General features: G+C 44.6%; 1 protein-coding gene across 3 annotated transcripts in view; it reads left to right on the top strand.

Annotated features, from left to right (window-relative positions):
* The window catches only part of DSCAM (DS cell adhesion molecule), a 647,956-nt gene that overhangs the window by 410,287 nt on the left and 218,586 nt on the right, over positions 1 to 19,083 (top strand). For all 3 annotated transcript variants that reach the window (XM_056119325.1, XM_056119326.1, XM_056119327.1), the window contains exon 9: positions 18,268 to 18,546. In XM_056119325.1, the coding sequence (XP_055975300.1) occupies positions 18,268 to 18,546 (279 nt within the window). The remainder of the gene's footprint in view (positions 1 to 18,267; positions 18,547 to 19,083) is intronic.

Here is a 19,083-nt window from a genome sequence, read left to right as displayed (position 1 = left end):
ACAGTGACTAAGCCACAAGTTACTGTCTAGTCTTCAGAGCTGTGCCAAAAAGTAAAACCTACAGTGTCTCTGAAGTGAGTCCCAGGAGAGAGACGTTCCATGCATTGTGTGTTCTCTGCTTACTTCCATGGGTTGCTCTGTTACACCCTCTGAATGGACATGGAACATTTGGAAGGAACAGGTTCACTGAGTTAAACATGGCTTCCAAATGTTTACCCAATTCAGTACACATGTAAACCATCATACGATCTCACAGGTGGCTGGCAGAGTGTTACACTCGTTTCTTTATTTTCTAGGAAAATGTCTGCCAAGGGCACTTGCCTGAGTAACAACAGTCTTTAGTTCTGTAACTCTTTAAACTTTATCTTGAGAAAAAGTAGGTGGAATTCTGTGACAAGGAGCACTGACTGAGGCTGTAGCTGAAAGCACAAAGCGTGTTCCTTGCGGGGATGTATCTTGCTCAGTGTCCAAAAGAGACCCCTTCCACTACCTCCCCCTGTATCACACCGGCATTCACAAAGACAGAATGTGTGAGTCGTGAGTTATTACACTGATAGTTGTTTCTACTGTTTCGTCAAGTGTCCTTGAGTGAAGCCAGGCTCAGTGGAATACAGCTGGGTCTGTGTGAAGTGATGAGTGCGGAAAGTCCTCAGACACCCTGGTGTTCCTGCAGGGGTTGATACTAGGCCTTCATGTCAAGGCGCTCTTGCAAAGTCCTGATATATACCAAATGCTTATCTTCTAGAACCTCCTCCTCCCAGCCTCCACCCCCTCCCCGACTTACACATCCCTACAAACAAATGGCTGTCATTTTGTTTTTGTCATTGGGTCATAGCCAGAAGTGCTAAGGGTGTCCTCCTGCTGTGTGCTCGGGGATCAATCCTGGCAAGTTCAGGGAACCATATAGGATGCTGGGGATCAAACCCAGGTTGGCCCCATGTGTACTATCTCACCCCAACCTACGATCTGCACTCTAAAAATATCTATTCTAATTCTAAATATTTAGCTTACCGCTAGTGCTTCTTCACCATGATGATAATATATCAAATAAATTGCTTTATACATTAGCCTTTGTCTGCCTTTTCATATTATTTATTTGAGGAAAAATTGTAGGAAATATGACTGTTTGGCCATACAGATATAAATATCTTAAGGTCAATTTTTAGGAGACATAAATTCAAAGAGAGGCCATTTGAATCATTAACATTTATTTTTAAAAGATTCTAGTTCATCATAAATCTAGGTATTCAACATGATCCGTTTGAGTTGAAATAATACCAAAAAACCCACTTAATTAGCCTTTGCCCACCCCCCTCAAAGAAAATGTATTAGATTTTTATAATACATCTGTGATACTAGCGAACAGTTTGATCAACGTCTTTTAAATGCCAGAGTCAGGGGCTGAAGCGATAGCACAACTGGTAGGACATTGGCCTTACACGAGGCTGACCTGGTTTGATTCCCAGCATCCCATATGGTCCCCTGAGCACTGCCAGGAGTAATTCCTGAGTCCATGAGCCAGTAGTAACCCCTGTGCATTGCCAGGTGTGACCCAAAAAGCAAAAAATAAATAAAAATTTTTTAAATAAATAAATCACTGTATCACCGTATCACTGCCATCCCATTGTTCATCGATTTACTCAAGCAGGCACCAGTAACATCTCCATTCGCCCCAGCCCTGAGATTTTAGTAGCCTCTCCTTACTCGTCTTTCCCAACGCAGCCATATTGGAGGCTCTTTCAGGGTCAGAGGAATGAGACCCTTTATTGTTACTGTTTTTAGCATCTTGAATATGCCACAGGTAGCTTGCCAGTCTCTCCAGGAGGCATATATGTGTGTGTGTGTGTATATATATATATATATATATATATATATATATATATATTCGGAGAGCCCGGCAAGCTACCAAGAGTATTCGATATGCCAAACACAGTAACAACAAAGTCTCCAATGGAGACGTTACTGGGCCCGCTTGAGCAAATCGATGATCAACGGGATATTGCTGGCCCTCCTGTTGATCGTCGATTTGCTCGAGCGGGCCCAGTAACGTCTCCATTGGAGACTTTGTTGTTACTGTGTTTGGCATATTGAGTACATCACAGGGAGCTTGCCAGGCCCTGCCGTGGGGACGAGATACTCTCGGTTGCTTGCCGGGCTCTCCGAGAGGAGCGGAGGAATCGAACTCGGGTCGGCCATGTTGGCTGCGTGCAAGGCAAACGCCCTACCTCTGTGCTATCGCAGCGGTAGGGCATTTGCCTTGTGTGCAGCCAGTCCAGCTGAGCCAAGTTCGATTCCTCCGCCCCTCTGGGAGAGCCTGGCAAGCTACGAGAGTATCTCACCCACATGGCAAAGCCTGGCAAGCTACCCGTGATTTATTCAATATGCCAAACACAGTAACAACAAGTCTCAAAATGGAGATGTTACTAGGCCCTCTTGAGCAAATCAATGAACAATGGGAGGGCAGTGACAGTGATATATATATATATATATATATATATATATATATATATATATATTTCCACACATATGGGCTGGAGCGATAGCACAGCAGTGGGGTGTTTGCCTTGCACGCAGCCAGCCTGGCTGAGCTGGCTTCAATTCCTCCGCCCCTCTAGGAGAGCCTGGCAAGCTACTGAGAGTATCTTGCCCGCACAGCAAAGCCTGGCAAGCACCCATGATGTATTCAATATGCCAAACACAGTAACAACAAGTCTCAAAAAAATGGAGACATTACTGGGCCCGCTCAAGCAAATCGATGAACAATGGGAGTGACAGATTTGTTGCCTAAATAAATAAATAAATGCCAGAGTGTCTGTTCCTGTAAGCCAGTGTGTGTGCCACTGACAGTTTCCACTCTTGGGCAAGGACCGAGAGCAGAAGCAAAGGGGTAAATTGTGCAGCCTCTCATCACGGTTGTGTGAGGAGGCTTGGCTGGCAGCGAGGGGCCCTGGGTGGGTTTGCAATCTGCAGGATTTTGCAGGGTCATAGGGCAAGCCTCCTTGGAAGGAGAGGCATGAGCAAGGACATCGAGGAGTGAAAAAGAGCCAAACCGTGAGCCGGAGAGCACCAGGCCCATGGAGGTAAGCTATGGGAAAGGCCTGCCCACCCCACAGGAGTGGAAATGCTCTGGCCGGAGCCCAGGGAGCAGGGACCAGGGAGAAAGAACATCCCAGGAAGAGCAGACGCAGGTGGGACCAGGGCTGCAGGTGTCTCAGCACTTCCTGCTGTCTCTGCAGGAGCTGGAGCTAGGTTAGAGCAGGGAAAACAGAGGAATCGCAAGAGCTGACTTAGACTCCCTGACACTTCTTCCCCGGGTGCTGAGGACAGGCCAGCAGGAGAAGGAGCCAGGAGAGCGGCCTTGGGCCTGGGCCTGGAGGATGCGAGGAGCAGGCTGGGAGCAGACAGGAGTGGGAGAGTCTGAGTGGTTTGTTTCTTTGTTTTACATTCTGAAGAACTTGCATGACGGATTGTTCGCCGTTAGAGTTTGGGACAGGGCTGGAGTGATGGTACAGTAGGTAAGGCGTTTGCCTTGCACGCATCTGACCCTGATTTGATCCCTGGCATCCCATAGGGTCCCCTGAGCACTGCTAGGAGTGATTCCTGAGTGCAGAGCCAGGAGTAACCCCTGAGCATCGCCGGGTGTGACCCAAAAAACAGAAGAAAAAAGAAGGGGAGGGGGGAGACTGGAGCTATAGCACAGCAGGGAGGGCATTTGCCTTGCATGTAGCAGACCCGGGTTTGATTCACAGCATCCCATAGGGTTCCCCCAAGCACTTTCAGCAGTAATTCCTGAGTGCATGAGCCAGGAAAAACCTCTGAGCATTTCCAGGTGTGACCCAAAAAGAAAAAAAAAAGAGTTAGGGATAGAGAGATAGTACCATGGGTAAGGCACTTGGCTTTCAATCAACATCCCTTTTGATCCCCCCCCTCCAGCAGTAACCCCTGTGCACAGAGATAGGAGTGAGCCCTGATCACATTCAGGAATGGTCCCCAGCTCTCCCCCCTCACCAGAAGGAATAGAATATTGGAATGTATATATTGAATACATTTACTAACTATATCTGTATATAGATAAATATTGAAATAACATTGGTCTATTGTTCATATTGTTTAAGTGAAGCATTTCCAAGACAGTAAAGGTAAGGTAAAGGTAAAGGCCCTCCCGTTGATCGTCGATTTGCTCGAGCGGGCCCAGTAACGTCTCCATTGGAGACTTTGTTGTTACTGTGTCTGGCATATCTAATACTCTCGGTAGCTTGCCGGGCTCTCCGAGAGGGACGGAGGAATCGAACTTGGGTCGGCCATGTTGGCCGCTTGTAAGGTGAACGCCCTACCGCTGTGCTATCGGCAGGATGTGAGGGCGATCTGGCTGTGACATCTGTCACCCCATTGATCGCCAGGGTTGATTCGGCTGATCTGGCTGGCTAGGCGGGTGTCCCCTTCCTCCCTCACCGCTCCATGTGCGTCCCTCCCAAAGCTGCGCGCTCGGTCGACGAGGACGGCCTTCCCGGATAGAGACGGACCGGTCTTCGGTCGAGGGTATACAAGTAGCTGCGCTCCCCTGCTAGAACCTCCAAACAAGACAGTAATAGATATAATATTTTTTTAAAAAAAACTTCTTAACTTAATCACTTAACTTCCCATTAGTCGTCGATTTGCTCGAGCGGGCGTCAGTAACGTCTCCATTTGTCCCTGTCGCGTGCTAGTGTAGCCCAATGGCATCTGTTCACTCTGGGAACATGAAGAGCCTCAAACCGATCGTTCATGATCTTGATGAAGAAGTCTGACCATCTGGTAGGTGGGCAGCCACGCAGTCTTTTGACATCCCGTGGAATCCAGTCGGTAACAGCTCTAGTCCAGCGGTCGTCTTTAAATCGCATTATGTGACCAGCCCATCTGATTTTTAACACCTTGGCAAATGAGACAGCGTCCCTGATTCTTGATCCTCGACGGATGTCAGAACTCTGGATTCTTTCTCTCATTTGAGTGAAACGTGATATTCCAAGCATAGCTCTTTCTATTCTTCTTTGGGAAACCTGAATAGCGTTCTCATCCTGTTTGCGTAGGGCCCAGGTCTCTGAGGCATATGTTAATGCAGGAAGAACAGTGGAATCAAAGAGATGTGCCTGGAGCCAGAGGTTCTTCGTCCTCTTAGCTATTTCTTCAACGTTCTTGAAGGTGTTCCAAGCCGCTCTCTTCCTCCTGCGCAGCTCGGGTGCCAGATCATTTGTCATGTTGACTTCTCGACCTAGGTACACATAGCTGTTGCATTCGGAGATGGTCGTTCCATTGAGAACGAATGGGGCATCAGGAACGAGGCTGTTTCTCATAACCATTGTCTTCGTAAGATTCAGCTGTAGTCCTACCTTTCCACACTCACGGTCAAAGTCGGCCAGCATTTGTGCCGTTTGGCTGATGTTTGATGTTATTAAAACAATGTTATTAAAACAATTAAAACAGCAAAGCAGAGGTGGTGTAGTTGCCGACCATCTATCTTCACTCCCATTCCTTCCCATTCCAGTCGTCGCATGATGTTCTCAAGGGTGGCACTGAAGAGTTTCGGTGAAATGGTATCACCCTGCCGAACCCCTCTCTTGATATCAACGATCACTTCTTTGTAGAATGGTGAGATCCTGGTAGTGAATCCGCAATACAGCTCACAGAGGATCTTGATGTATTGGGCTTGAATGTCCTGATTGGCTAGGGCTTCAATGACCTCTTCCGTCTCAACAGAATCAAAGGCCTTCTTTAAATCAATGAACGTTAAACAGAGCAGCATCTTGAACTCCCGAGAAACCTCAGTGAGCTTGGTTATCGTGTGGATATGGTCGATGGTGCTGAATCCTTTGCAGAACCCGTCTTGCTCGCATGGTTGTCCTTCATCTAGTGTTCTGCCAATCCTATTTAGGATGACTCGAGTGAACAACTTGTAGATGACAGACAATAGGCAGATCGGGTGATAGTTGCCAATGTCATGGATGTCTCCCTTCTTGAACAGTAGTACGGTCCTGCTGGTTTTCCATTGGGACGGAACCTTGCATTCAGACAGGTAGCGAGTGAAGAGCTGAGCCAGTGTATTGATGAGTACTGAAGGCAGGTTCTTCAGGTGTTCAGGTCTGACCTTGTCTGGGCCAGGTGCTGTTTGCTTCTTTACCAACGAAATGGCATGTCGAATTTCGGAAGGGAGAACGTTGGGAACGACATATCCATCCTGTGGAATTTGGTATGTTGGCAAGTGGACATGGCTATCGAAGAGATTTGAGTAGAAGTCATGGATAATCTTCTCCATTGCCGTTCTGGAGGATGTGATGGATCCATCAGGACGTCGGAGGGCAGTCATCTTGGTCTTATAGTTGGCGAAGGACATGCGGGCGTTACGAATACTTTTCCCAGCTTCTGCCGCATCTACCAGCACTTCTGCTCTTCTCTCTTTGAGGTCTTCCTTGATCGCACCTCTGCACTGCTTTGCGAGTTCGGACGTTAGCTTGCAGTTGCCTGAGGCATGCTCCAAACCATGCTGGCAAATTAGCTCAAGAGTTTTCGAAGACAGGCAGTAACTGCAGCCAGTAACTACAACTGGTCTCATTCAAAAAAACACCTCTAAATACATTAATAGGCATCTCTAACCTATAACGACTCTTTCTTTCATAATAGAATTATACTGTTTTCCTACCTAACACAATTAACAGTTTACTTATTTCCATTTTGAACTTTTGAAAACCTGAAGTAGTGTGGACGGAAGTGTACTTATTCTAGATTCAGAAGAAGCATTTGCCCCTATTTGCGCCCATGTGTCTTTCTAAACCTTTTCCATGGTCTTGTCATTGGCTTTGGTGTGGCAGACCAGGTCTCATCTCACTCCCCAGAACTCACTGCCAGCACACCCCGCATCCAAGTCCCAGGGTCTATACAGGACTGAAAAACGGAGTAACTCTTCCTATGGGTCAGGATTCTGAGGGGCGTCTCTTACACTTTAGTCCTGTGATCCTAGCTCCATTGCCTTTCCTGTGGGAATTTGATTCAGGTAACTGAAAGAGCAAATAAGGTGTCCCAAGAGATGGCCCACTCGCACTCCATTCATTGTGCTGCAGTGAGGTCAAATAATTTCCTCTTGTTTCTGGGAGGCCCTGCTTTAGCACACACACACACACACACACAGAGAGAGAGAGAGAGAGAGAGAGAGAAAGAGAGAGAGAGAGAGCATGTGCATGTATGTTCAAATGTGTTCATGTATGTATACCTCTGTGTATTTGCATGGTACAAATAGGTGATGTGTTTGCATATGTGTACACATGTGCCTACATTTATGCATGTATGTCTGTGTTTTTAGATAGAAATGGAAAACATACAGTTTTTAATAATGTCTTTTTTGCTAATAATCATGGCCCTTCATTTTTAGAACAAATTTCTTGGAAAACTGTAGGGAAAATCCAAGATCTGATTCATTCTAAGATAACAAGTTAATTATTGATAATGTCTGAAACTTGAACAATTCTACAAATATTCTTTTGTTCAGAGGCTACACCCAGTGGTACTCAGTACTTACTCCCGGTTGAGCTCACTGGTCATTCCTTAGTGGTCATTAAAGGATGCTTGAGATCGAATCAGGACTGGCCATATGCAAGACAAGCACCCTACCTGCTGTACCTGTTCCTTGAACGATTCTAAAATATATTTGACTAGCCAGAACGCAGTCTTCCCACCTTCAGGCATGTAGGGAGAAATGAAAGTCAAGATTCCCTCTTTTACTCCATTTCCATTTAACAGGCAGTGTTATATTTAACACATTTCAAAGCTCCCTCCTTCTCATTTTAGGTGCCACATTGAACTTGAGCAGTGCCTAATTGAGTGTTCTAATTGCTAGGGACCAACAGTGCCAGGAAAGTTAATTGACTGCTAGATAAAAATGTCACCTTCTATTTATATTTATACAAAACTTTAGAGTTTACAAAACACTTTCATATGTGTAACCTTAATTAATACTCACAATGACTCTGTAATGTAGATTAGGCATAATCAAGAAACAGAAGAAGAAAGAGCCAGACTCAGTCTAAGTCTTCAGTAATGGATGTAAGACTCAAATGCCTGGCTTTAGGAAAGTTGACTCTTTTGTAGTAGGAAGCCAAGACTGAAGGCAAAGATGCCAGGATGGAAAGTATTTAGATTGTCATTCATATTGATGACCTTTTAGAGGAAAAGTGAAAAAGAGGTTATGTATTAAATTTGTGGTGAACCCCAAGAATGCACTTTTAACTCAAATGACCTTTCATCCCTGACCCATAGGTGTATGATATGTGTACTTAACATATCTATTTAAAATTTACTTTCTGCGTGCCTACAAACACACACACACACACACACACACACACGCACGCACACACATACATTTAATAGATGCATGAAAAGTTGGTTTGGTTCCAGTTCTTTAACTCTGTACACCATGGTGCAATTACTATTATTTTTGTATATATGCTCAAATGTAATATTAAGTATTTGAGCAGGAAATATGTCTGTTAGATCATAGCACTGTCCTCCCGTTGTTCATCGATTTGCTCAAGCGGGCCCAGTAATATTGTGAGACTTGTTACTGTGTTTGGCATATCGAATACATCACAGGTAGCTTGCCAGGCTTTGCCATGCGGGTGAGATACTCTCGGTAGCTTGCCGGGCTCTCCGAGAGGGGTGGAGGAATCGAACTTGGGTCGACCATGTTGGCTGCATGCAAGGCAAATGCCCTACCAGCTGTGCTATCGCTCCAGATCATAGAATTTAACTTAATTTCACTGATAATGGCACAGCTCTAATTCCTGATCATTTTATGCTATAACAAACCATTTATGAGAGATTAATTTTCCTCCCATCTTTGCTGGTTGATATTGTCCACCTTTCTGATTTTTAAAAATCTAATGGGTATAGAGTTTTAATTTTTTTCCATTACTAGTGAGGTTGAGAGCAGTAGCACAGTGGGTAGGGCATTTGCCTTGCACATGGCTGACCCGGGTTCAATTCCTCCATCCCTTTGGGAGAACCCAGCAAGCTACCAAGAGTATCCCGCTGGCATGGCAAAGTCTGGCAAGCTCTCTGTGGCACAATCAATATACCAAAAATAGTAACAACAAGTCTCACTTCGTGTTCCTGGAGCAAGTAGATGCCATTTGGCTACACTAGCACGTGACAGGGATGAATGGAGGTTACTGGTGCCTGCTCAAGCAAATAGATGAACAATGTGATGACAGTGATACAGTGCAGTGCAGTGAGGTTGAGTATTACCAGATATTGGGGTTTCCCACTGATAAATTTCCATGGCTCATTTTCCCTCAGTCTTCCTATTAGTTTTCCTGGATTTTCTTAATCTTCCATATAAATATGAATCTCTTGGGGCTGGAGAGATAGCACAGCGGGTAAGGCATTTGCCTTGCATGCGACCAACCCAGGTTCGATTCCCAGCATCCCATATGGTCCCCTGAGCACCGCCAGGAGTAACTTCTGAGTGCAGAGCCAGGAGTAAACCCTGTGCATCACCAGGTGTGACCCAAAATGCAAAAAAAAAAAAAATTTAAATAAGTAAATAAATAAATAAATATGAATCTCTTATTGTTTAGAAGTGGTAGTGAGTAACTTTTCAGAGACAATCTGTTGTCTATTTGTCTTCAATTGTCTTAGCTGGGATCTTTATTAAAAGTCTTTGAGTCCAGAGAAGATACATATTTTCTAACTTGGTCTGTGTTTATTTTTCCACTATTGATGTATCTTCAATCCATAGTAAGAATCATAGATACCATAGCAGTGAGTGCTCAATTTCTTCTTTCTATACATATGGACTCCATTTTCTCTTGCCATTTTAAATATCCCTGGATTGTCACATAGACAAAATATTACAGAAGTGTGGACAGAGACAATTTTAGTTCTGTGAAAAGTATTGAAGTGTTTCCTATGTATGTTTCATCTATTTTAAAGCACTTTAAGATATTTCTCAGACATACATTTGTCAAAACAAGTTAGAGTAAATTTAATAATTGTATTATATAAGTATCTTATTTTCTTCCTTATATTGATTCATCAAATTGAGTTTATATAAGGAAGAGAATAAGATACTTATTTTCTTATATATATATATGTATATACAGCACTGTAGCACTGTTCTCCCATTGTTCATTGATTTGCTCAAGCAGGCACCAGTAATGTCTCCATTGTGATACTTATTGTTAGTTTTTGACATATTGAATACACCACTGGGAGCTTTCCAGGCTCTGCCGTGTGGGCGGGATACTCTTGGTAGCGTGGCGGGGAATTGGCTCAAATGGTAGTGCACTTGCTTAGCATGCGAGAGCTAGTGGGATCAATGTCCGCATTCTCCATATATATATATATATATATATATATATATATATATATATAAAAGTAAAGGTAAAGGCCCTCCCGTTGATCGTCGATTTGCTCGAGCGGGCCCAGTAACGTCTCCATTGGAGACTTTGTTGTTACTGTGTCTGGCATATCGAATACTCTCGGTAGCTTGCCGGGCTCTCCGAGAGGGGCGGAGGAATCGAACTCGGGTCGGCCATGTTGGCCGCTTGTAAGGCGAACGCCCTACCCACTGTGCTATGTATACATATATACATATATATACATATATCGGTTGGAGCAATAGCACAGCGGATAGTGCATTTGCCTTGCATGAGGCCGACCTGGCCTACCCAGATTTGATTCCTCCGCCCCTCTCAGAAAGCCTGGCAAACTACCGAGAGCATCTTTTGCACATGGCAAAGCCTGGCAAGCTACCCATGACATATTCGATATGCCAAACATAGTAACAAGTGTTACAATGGAGATGTTACTGGGCCCGCTCGAGCAAATTGATGAACAAGGGGAGGACAGTGACATTGATATACATATAGATAGATAAATAAATGTAATGGTGGACCTATTATCTTCTATAACACTTGTTAATTTGTTTTGAACTATTGATTGTAGGATGAGAAAACAACTCTTTTTATTTACTGTTTCACATTTGCATGATAGATCTTTAAACAGTTTTAATATAAGCTTATATTTCAAGGTGTTGCCTGAATCCAATTTTTAATCTGACGTATGTGAGAGACTTCTGATGCTTTTAACATATAAAATTTTTATCTCATCAAAAATTATTCAATTATTCACAGCAATAGTACAGCAGGTAGGGTGTTTGCCTTGCACGTGGCCAACCCAGTTTCAATCCTCAGCATCCCATATGGTCCCCCAAGCACCACCAGAAGTAATTCCTGAGTGCAGAGCTAGGAGTAACCCCAGAGCATCACTGGGTGTGACCCAAAAAGAAAAAAATTATTCAAGTCAAAATATTCCAGATTTTGTTTAGTTTTTGTTGTTTCTGCCTTGCATTAGTTAGAGGCACATACATATTGATGATTAGGTTTATAATATTTTCTGTTTATGCCAAGATTTTATAAATATGCTACTATCACATCTCTGAAATTCCTTGTACTAGCTATTAAATCAAGGTGAAAAATGTCACTTTCAAGAAAGAGCTATTTGGGGCTGGAGTGATTGTACAGTGGGTAGGGCATTTGCCTTGCATGCGTCTGACCCGGGTTCAATTCTCAATATGATCCCTTGAGCACTGCCAGGAGTAATTCCTGAGTGCAGAACCAGGAGTAACCCCTGAGCATCGCCAGGTGTGACCCAAAGGTAAAGGTAAAGGTAAAGGCCCTCCCGTTGATCATCGATTTGCTCGAGCGGGCCCAGTAACGTCTCCATTGGAGACTTTGTTGTTACTGTGTCTGGCATATCAAATACTCTCGGTAGCTTGCCGGGCTCTCCGAGAGGGGCGGAGGAATCGAACTCGGGTTGGCCATGTTGGCCGCTTGTAAGGCGAACGCCCTACCTGCTGTGCTATCGCTCCAGCCCAAAAGAAAAAAAAAAGAGCCATTTGCTTGTTATGTGCTTTACCTGGCAATATCTAATACCCAGGCTTTGCAGACCTAAAATTTTCAAGTTGTGTGTAAGAGATTTTTTTTAATGCTTAGATGAATTTCCACCGTCTTTTGCCAGAATTCTATGGGTTAGGACAGATCAGGGCTGGAAGTCATCTTGTCTGAATCTTCGCCACGAAGAACTAGAGAGTCTGAGGTATGCAGGTGTTTGTACAGGCAGATGCATCTGACCGAAAAAGCATGGAGCAGGTCCCTGTGGAAAGAGTTTCAACCCCAATTGCATAGATGTGACTCCTATGTGATGAGCAAATAGAAGGGCACGTCTACTTAGTAATAGGGTTTTTTTAAATTAAATCATTAGCACAGTAACATACTGAACGTCTGAATATGCAGAGCCCCATATAGACATAGATAAAATTTCTGTTCTAAACACTGACCACACCTCTTAAGTACAAACTAAGAATGACCATTTGGGGGGCACTATCAATCTTCTACTTTCAAACTGTTTTCCCCTTGCTTCTATCATTTCTATCATGCATCTGTATCTTGCAGATGAACAGAACTGCAGGGTTGGTCATGGATACAGGGCCTTATTTTTATTTTTTATTTTTTTGTGCTTTTTAGGTCACACCTGGTGATGCACAGGGTTACTCCTGGTTCTGCACTCAGTAATTACCCGTGGCAGTGCTCAGGGGACCATATGGGATGCTGGGAATTGAACCTGGGTCAGCCACATGCAAGGCAAACACCCTACCCACTGTGCTATTGCTCCAGCCCCTAGGGGGTCTTCTTTTAAAAAAATAAAACACAGCATAATGAAACACATTATTTTATTCTGATCATGGTAAAAAATGGATTAAAAACATGGAAAGAAGGTATATATGGCAGGAAAAGCATTTTCCTTGCATGCAGCTGACCAGGGTTTGATTCCCTGTACCACATATGGTTCCCTGACCCCCACCAGGAGTGATCACTGAGCACAGAACCAGGAGGAAGTCCTGAGTATCCACTAGGGGTGACCCCCAAAGAAAACAAAGTAAAAAGAAAAGAATTGACTTCAGAGGAATCGTAAGTTAGGGTAAAATAGCCCCCGCCCCCCCCCCCAACCCTAATCCTTAGCCAGGAGACCAGCTGATGTCACTCCTGGAATGGAGAAACACATCCTTTCTTGAACCAAATCTATAGCTCGTGTCCCCATGCCTATCAGCTCCTGCCTTCCCCACAGACGTCGCACAGCTCTTTTCTAAAAACACCGGGTCATCCAATTACTGCCACTCTGTCTAATAACATTAGCCCCACATTTCAAATAAGAAATGAAAATTCTCCCAGTGAATGACCATGGTATAATAGGACTGGACTTTGGTCATCAAAACAATTTTAACTCAAAGAATCACTTTAGAGATTTCATTCTTGTGATTTATTTAATTTATTCCATTAATATCTGTGAATCTGCTGTTAATGAGATCAAGTAATAATAGGACGGTGCTGCCAACAGGCCTGGTCGTGGGATGACATGCAGATGAGAGGCTAGGATGGACCCGACATCACAGGCTCTCATGGGGGGTCTGGAAGCAGCAGGGCAAGAAAAAGATGCAGAACTGTTCAGGAAGAACAGTGGACACTCCAATTTCAGAGACAGTTCAGTCAGAGATGGGCAGACTGTGTTCAGGAAACAGGGACAGGCCAAGGAGCAGTATCAGGAGGGATGGGAGGACTGGTGTCCAGAAAGGTTTGCCAGAAAAAAACCAAGCTTCATCTTAAAGTACCCTGGAGCATGAAAGATTATAACACCAGGATTTAGGGCTTTCCCACTAGGTCGTCGGGGTGGGAATGGGGATCAGGTGGGCGCTGGGCAAGAGACAAGGTTCCATCCCTCCCACTCTACAACTCCACACAGCTGAGTCAAAGAAAACTCCGACAAGAGCACAGATGGGTTCACCTGAACACAGAGATCAAACCTTAGAGTGTTCAGTCTTCCTTCTCCATCCTAAAGTGAGGGAAATTATTGAAACAGAGGGACATGGCCTCAACCATGTTTTAGGAAGATTCAACTTGTTGGGGTTAATTCAGAAACACTGAAATGCTGAATTTTAAAAAAGGAAATTAGAAGGCCAGGCGGTTAGGTTACCATGGAAACACCTTAATGAAAGGTGATGGTAGTGTAATCTGAAACCCCAGTTCACTGTTTCGCTCATTAAACTTGCCTTTCAGAGCACTGTCACTGGCATTGTCACTGTCCTCCCGTTGTTCATCGATTTGCTCGAGCAGGCCCAGTAACGTCTCCATCGTGAGACTTGTTGTTACTGTGTTTGGCATATCGAATATGCCACGGGTAGCTTGCCAGGCTTTGCCGTGTGGGTGAGATACTCTCGGTAGCTTGCCGGGCTCTCTGAGAGGGGCGGAGGAATCAAACTCGGGTTGGCCATGTCGGCTTTGTGCAAGGCAAAGGCCCTACCGCTGTGCTATCGCTCCAGTCCATTGGTGGTTCAGTGGTAGAATTCTCTCCTGCCTTTCAGAGAAACAAGCAAAAAGAAAAGAAGGCGGGGTAACATCTTCTTCCTTAGAGACTTTCCATAATCCACAGTGGAAATTTCTCTAAAAGCACCCAAATCTCCCACTTAACTGTGTAAATGTAATGGGGGAATTTCCAATCTGTGCCTAAGGAAGAACAGACACATTTAACAGTTCTACTGTCTGGGTTTTAACTAATGTGCACACGTCACACATGACACCCTATTATCTTATAAGCAAACCATCCGGTTGTCCCCACCGCACACCAGGCAAAGTCCTACCCCACCCCCTGCTTCCCGGCAGCTGCAGGGCCAGAACTTTCCTGCTTGCTCAATCTTGCCTTTTCCAAATTGTGTTGTCCATGAACATCAATTTATTGAGACTCACAAAGGAAGTTTGGGATTGAGACCAAACAGGGTTTACAGATCAGCCATGCTTGCATGGATGTACTTCTGGTTCTGTTTGCGGGAAGCGTCAGCTGCCCCCGTACCTCGCTTTATGTAATATGTAACATCCTCCCAACTCATGCCTCTCCTGCTCCAACAGCACCAGACTCCAGAAAGGCAGTTTAGTTCATGGTGTGCCACTTGGCCCCACATCTCCTGACTTACCTCTCCCAGCTCAGGAGAACCAGCTCACACAATATCTAGGAATTGTCACTGACTGCGTGCCTGGATCAGCAAGACCAAGTCTGAGTCTCTCTCCAGCTGGCCACTTGCCCTCTCACAAGGAGTATCGTTGGCTCAGTGGAACTGGTAGTGGGGAGTGCTGGGTCTAAGTTCTCTGTGAATTGCACCTCCCCAAGCCCCACCCCTTGTCTCTGCCATCTCATCATTGTTTTATCCTGGGAAGGGTATATCTCCTTCTGCTCAGACCTTCAGAATGGACTGACATGTGAGTGAACACACAACCATCATCAACTCCAAAACTTAGGTTCATGAACTGAACTGTACTGCAATCAAAGTGTCCTGAGTATGGGGCTGGATCAATAGCACAGCAGGTAGGGTGTTTGCCTTGCACATGGCCAACCCGGGTTCAATTCCCAGCATCCCATATGGTCCCCTGAGCACCGCCAGGAGTGGTTCCTGAGTGTAAAACCAGGGGTAACCCCTGAGCATCGTCAGGTATGACCCAAAAAGAAAAAAAAGTGTCCAGAACGTGACTTATTTCACTACTTGTAAGAAACAGAAATGTCCCTAGTCCTCTGGGTTAGTCTTCCTGAGGAAACAGGCAGGTGCATAAATCACGCTGCTCAGACAAGTCATCCGATGATACACTGCGAGTAGAATCTTGGACAATAGCTTGCTGGAGTAGTCAGAGAACAGGTTTTCATTGTATTGCCTGCATCGGCCTTCTCAGAATGACTTATTACAGACCTAAAACTCCAGCCATCTCTGGAGAAGCCATAGCAGCTCTGACATGGATGCAATTCTCTATCTCTTCACTATTTTTACCTACTTGTTGGCTTATTTATTTCTCTGGTGAGCCCTAACTTGAGCTACTGGTTCTTAATTCTTACTACTATAGTGGTACTTTCCATTGGGGGGGGGGGCACACTTCACAGTGCTCAGGAGTTACTCCTGGCTTTGACTCAGGAATTACCCCCAGTGGTGCATTGGGGACCATATGTGATTCTGAGATCAAACCCAAATTGGCTGTGTGCAAAGCAAATGCCCTACCTGCTATACTATTGCTCCTGCCGCTGGCATGTTCAATTTTGAGTTCTAGACCCCAACTTATTTCTAAAGAGTACAGAAGTAGTATGAGTTGTAGTAGTTGTTGTCACTGTTATAGTAAATAGGGGAATTGCTTCTTTGTTGGTATTCATCACCTATGACTCTGCATTAAGTTCCACTAGGCAGAGCTGATATCGTTCATTGCTCTCTGCCTGGCCCACACAATGTTACTGAGCATGTTATCAGTGCTCATTGAATGCTCTGGAAGAATGAGTGAGTGAGTGAGTGAGTGAGTGAGTGAGTGAGTGAGTGAGTGAGTTTCCATCCTGTTGTTTCTCAACTGGATCCCATACTTCTCCCCAAAGTTGGAAAATGAAACGACGTGGTCACTGACTTGACTAATAAATTCTGCAAACATTCTGTTATTTACTCACTTCATCTATAAAATCACCAGGTGTAGAAGTGATCTCTAGTCAGCTATTAAGAGCTTTACAATCTTAGTTTGCCACCTTGCTTAGTTCTAAGCGTTGAGAAACCCAACGTCAAAGTGTGAGCTTTCACTCAGTATTGATGCAGTTCCACTGCCAAGAAGAGAGGGACATGTTTGAGTCTCTTCTTCCCCCAACATGAAGTGGACTCTCCTATTCATGGAGAAGACCCATTATATGGGGTTTATTGGGACAGAATAGAGAAAATGCCTGCAACCCCATAGCAAATAAGTTAACAGAGGCAGAATCGCCACTTGACCTCTCTGGAGCCATTTGAACCACTTTATATTACCAGGACCTTGTGAGGCATTTAGGAGGAAAGGCAGGTCTCAGAAAAGAGGGGAAAATTAAGAGGTTAGGGGTTGGAATGATACTACAGCGGGGAGGGCTTTTGCTTTGCATGTGGCCAACTTGGCTTCAATTCCCAATATCCCATATGGTCCCCTGAGCATCGCCAGGAGTAATTCCTGAGTGCAAAGCCAGGAGTAACCCCTGTGCATTACCGGGTGTGACCCAAAAAGCAAAAAAGAGAAAAAAGAGTTTATCAGGAAAATTAAGCCAGGAAGAGACTTTCCAAACCTAGCAATGCTATGTCCACAGATGGTCAGGCTGAAGGCTATAACCTTATTCTTATTAGTTGCATATCTCAACTACTCGGAAAATTGGCCAGAGAGCAGCATGCAATTTAAGGGCATGGCCACATATGAGTAAATCCAGGGGGTGCAGACTGAGGAGGTGATTATTCTAAAAGAACATTTATTCATATGTGCTCCGAGTTAGATATTGAGAATGAAAAATGTTTCACACTTGCTTCTTCAGCACGTTTAAAGTACAACTATTAGCAAAACATGAAGTTGTCAAAGCACACAGTCCTCACTGTAGGGTTGTGTTAGCAAAGCAGGAATAATCTGCTCCAGACACATAATGCACAAAAGGTTTCTATGGGAGAACACCCAGACTCTCCTTTTATCATATTTGTATGGCAGAGCACAAAGTTGGAAGTACTTATTTTGTTCAAAACTTATTAGGAAACATTAAGAAATGATCAAAATAAATTAGGTCTATTTGCTGAAGATCAGCAGTCAAGCCTTGCTTTTCTACAGAGTAGGGCATCTTAAATTTTTTCCCATCCATGACCCCTTGGGTCCGAGAAATTTTTATGGAACTCCAGGTATATAGGCATATAAAATAGGTATACAGGAGGTGAAGCAATAGTACAGAGAGTAGGGCATTTCCCTTGCATGCTGCTGACTCAGGTTCAATCCCCAGCACCCTGTCTGGTTCATGAGTGATCCCTGAACACAGAGCCAGGAGTAAGCCCTGAGAACCCTTGGGTGTGATCCCAAAACAAAAACAAATATGTATACAAATAAGATGCTGACTTTCAGGAAATCACCAGGAGATTTATTTTGAAACAGATTTGTGCAACCTCCACGTTTAGTTATATATGGTCCCATATGGTTTAAAACTAGCAAGTTCAGTGGAAAATCTCAGTACATGAGGGCAATTTTACATCTTCCACCAGTCTGTGGATTCACATGCTGAAGCATTGATTCTTTCCCTTGCAATGACATCAAGAAGGAGTCAAAGAAAATGGGATTGGGGTGGGCAGGGCATCCCTTATCACATTTCCTCTAGTACCTTGATTCTTCTCCTTTCTTCCAGTTCCACCTTTTATACAACCCTTTGAGTTTCCGAGATTCTCTATTGGACAGCGAGTCTTCATTCCATGTGTTGTGGTCTCAGGGGACTTACCCATCACCATCACCTGGCAGAAAGACGGGCGGCCAATCCCAGCCAGCCTGGGAGTCACCATTGACAATATCGACTTCACGAGCTCCCTGCGGATTTCCAACCTCTCCCTGATGCACAACGGGAATTACACCTGCATCGCCCGGAACGAGGCTGCCGCAGTGGAGCACCAAAGCCAGCTCATCGTCAGAGGTAAGGGGAGGGAAGGGTATATGGCGTCCAAGCAGAAGACCTCCAGAGGGAGTTGCTTGACCTGTTAGAAATATAGCCAAAATTCATAAAATTTGCACTATTCCATTCAAACACACACATGCAACAAACTCTGCATTTTAAGCCAAGGCTTCATATACCTGAGACAGGAAGTTGTCAGTAGTCATCAACTAAGGAATGAGTGAATGTGGGGCCAGAGAGACAGGACAGGGGCTCAGGCATGTATCTTGCATGCAGCCAGTTCCAGATTTGATCCTCAGCACCATATGATTACTGAGTGTCACAGTATGCAGCTGTGGTCCTGTGAGATCCACAGACACAACTGCAATGACCCAGCACCAGAGCTTGGGTCCCTGCATCAAACTGTCAGTGTGGTTAGCTGAGAGTCACTGGGAGGGGCCTCTGAGCACTGCTCGGAAGACCCCTAAAGAAATGCGCACATGAAGTAAACTTATAGAATTTACACATTTGAGATTTCCTGTTGGTTTCTGAGGATCAGTGTTCACAAGCATTTACTGA

This window comes from Sorex fumeus, unplaced genomic scaffold (genome assembly GCF_029834395.1).
Source record: "Sorex fumeus unplaced genomic scaffold, SorFum_2.1 ptg000041l, whole genome shotgun sequence".
NCBI classification, from domain to species: Eukaryota; Metazoa; Chordata; class Mammalia; order Eulipotyphla; family Soricidae; genus Sorex; species Sorex fumeus.
This window is presented reverse-complemented; position numbering and strand designations above follow the sequence as displayed.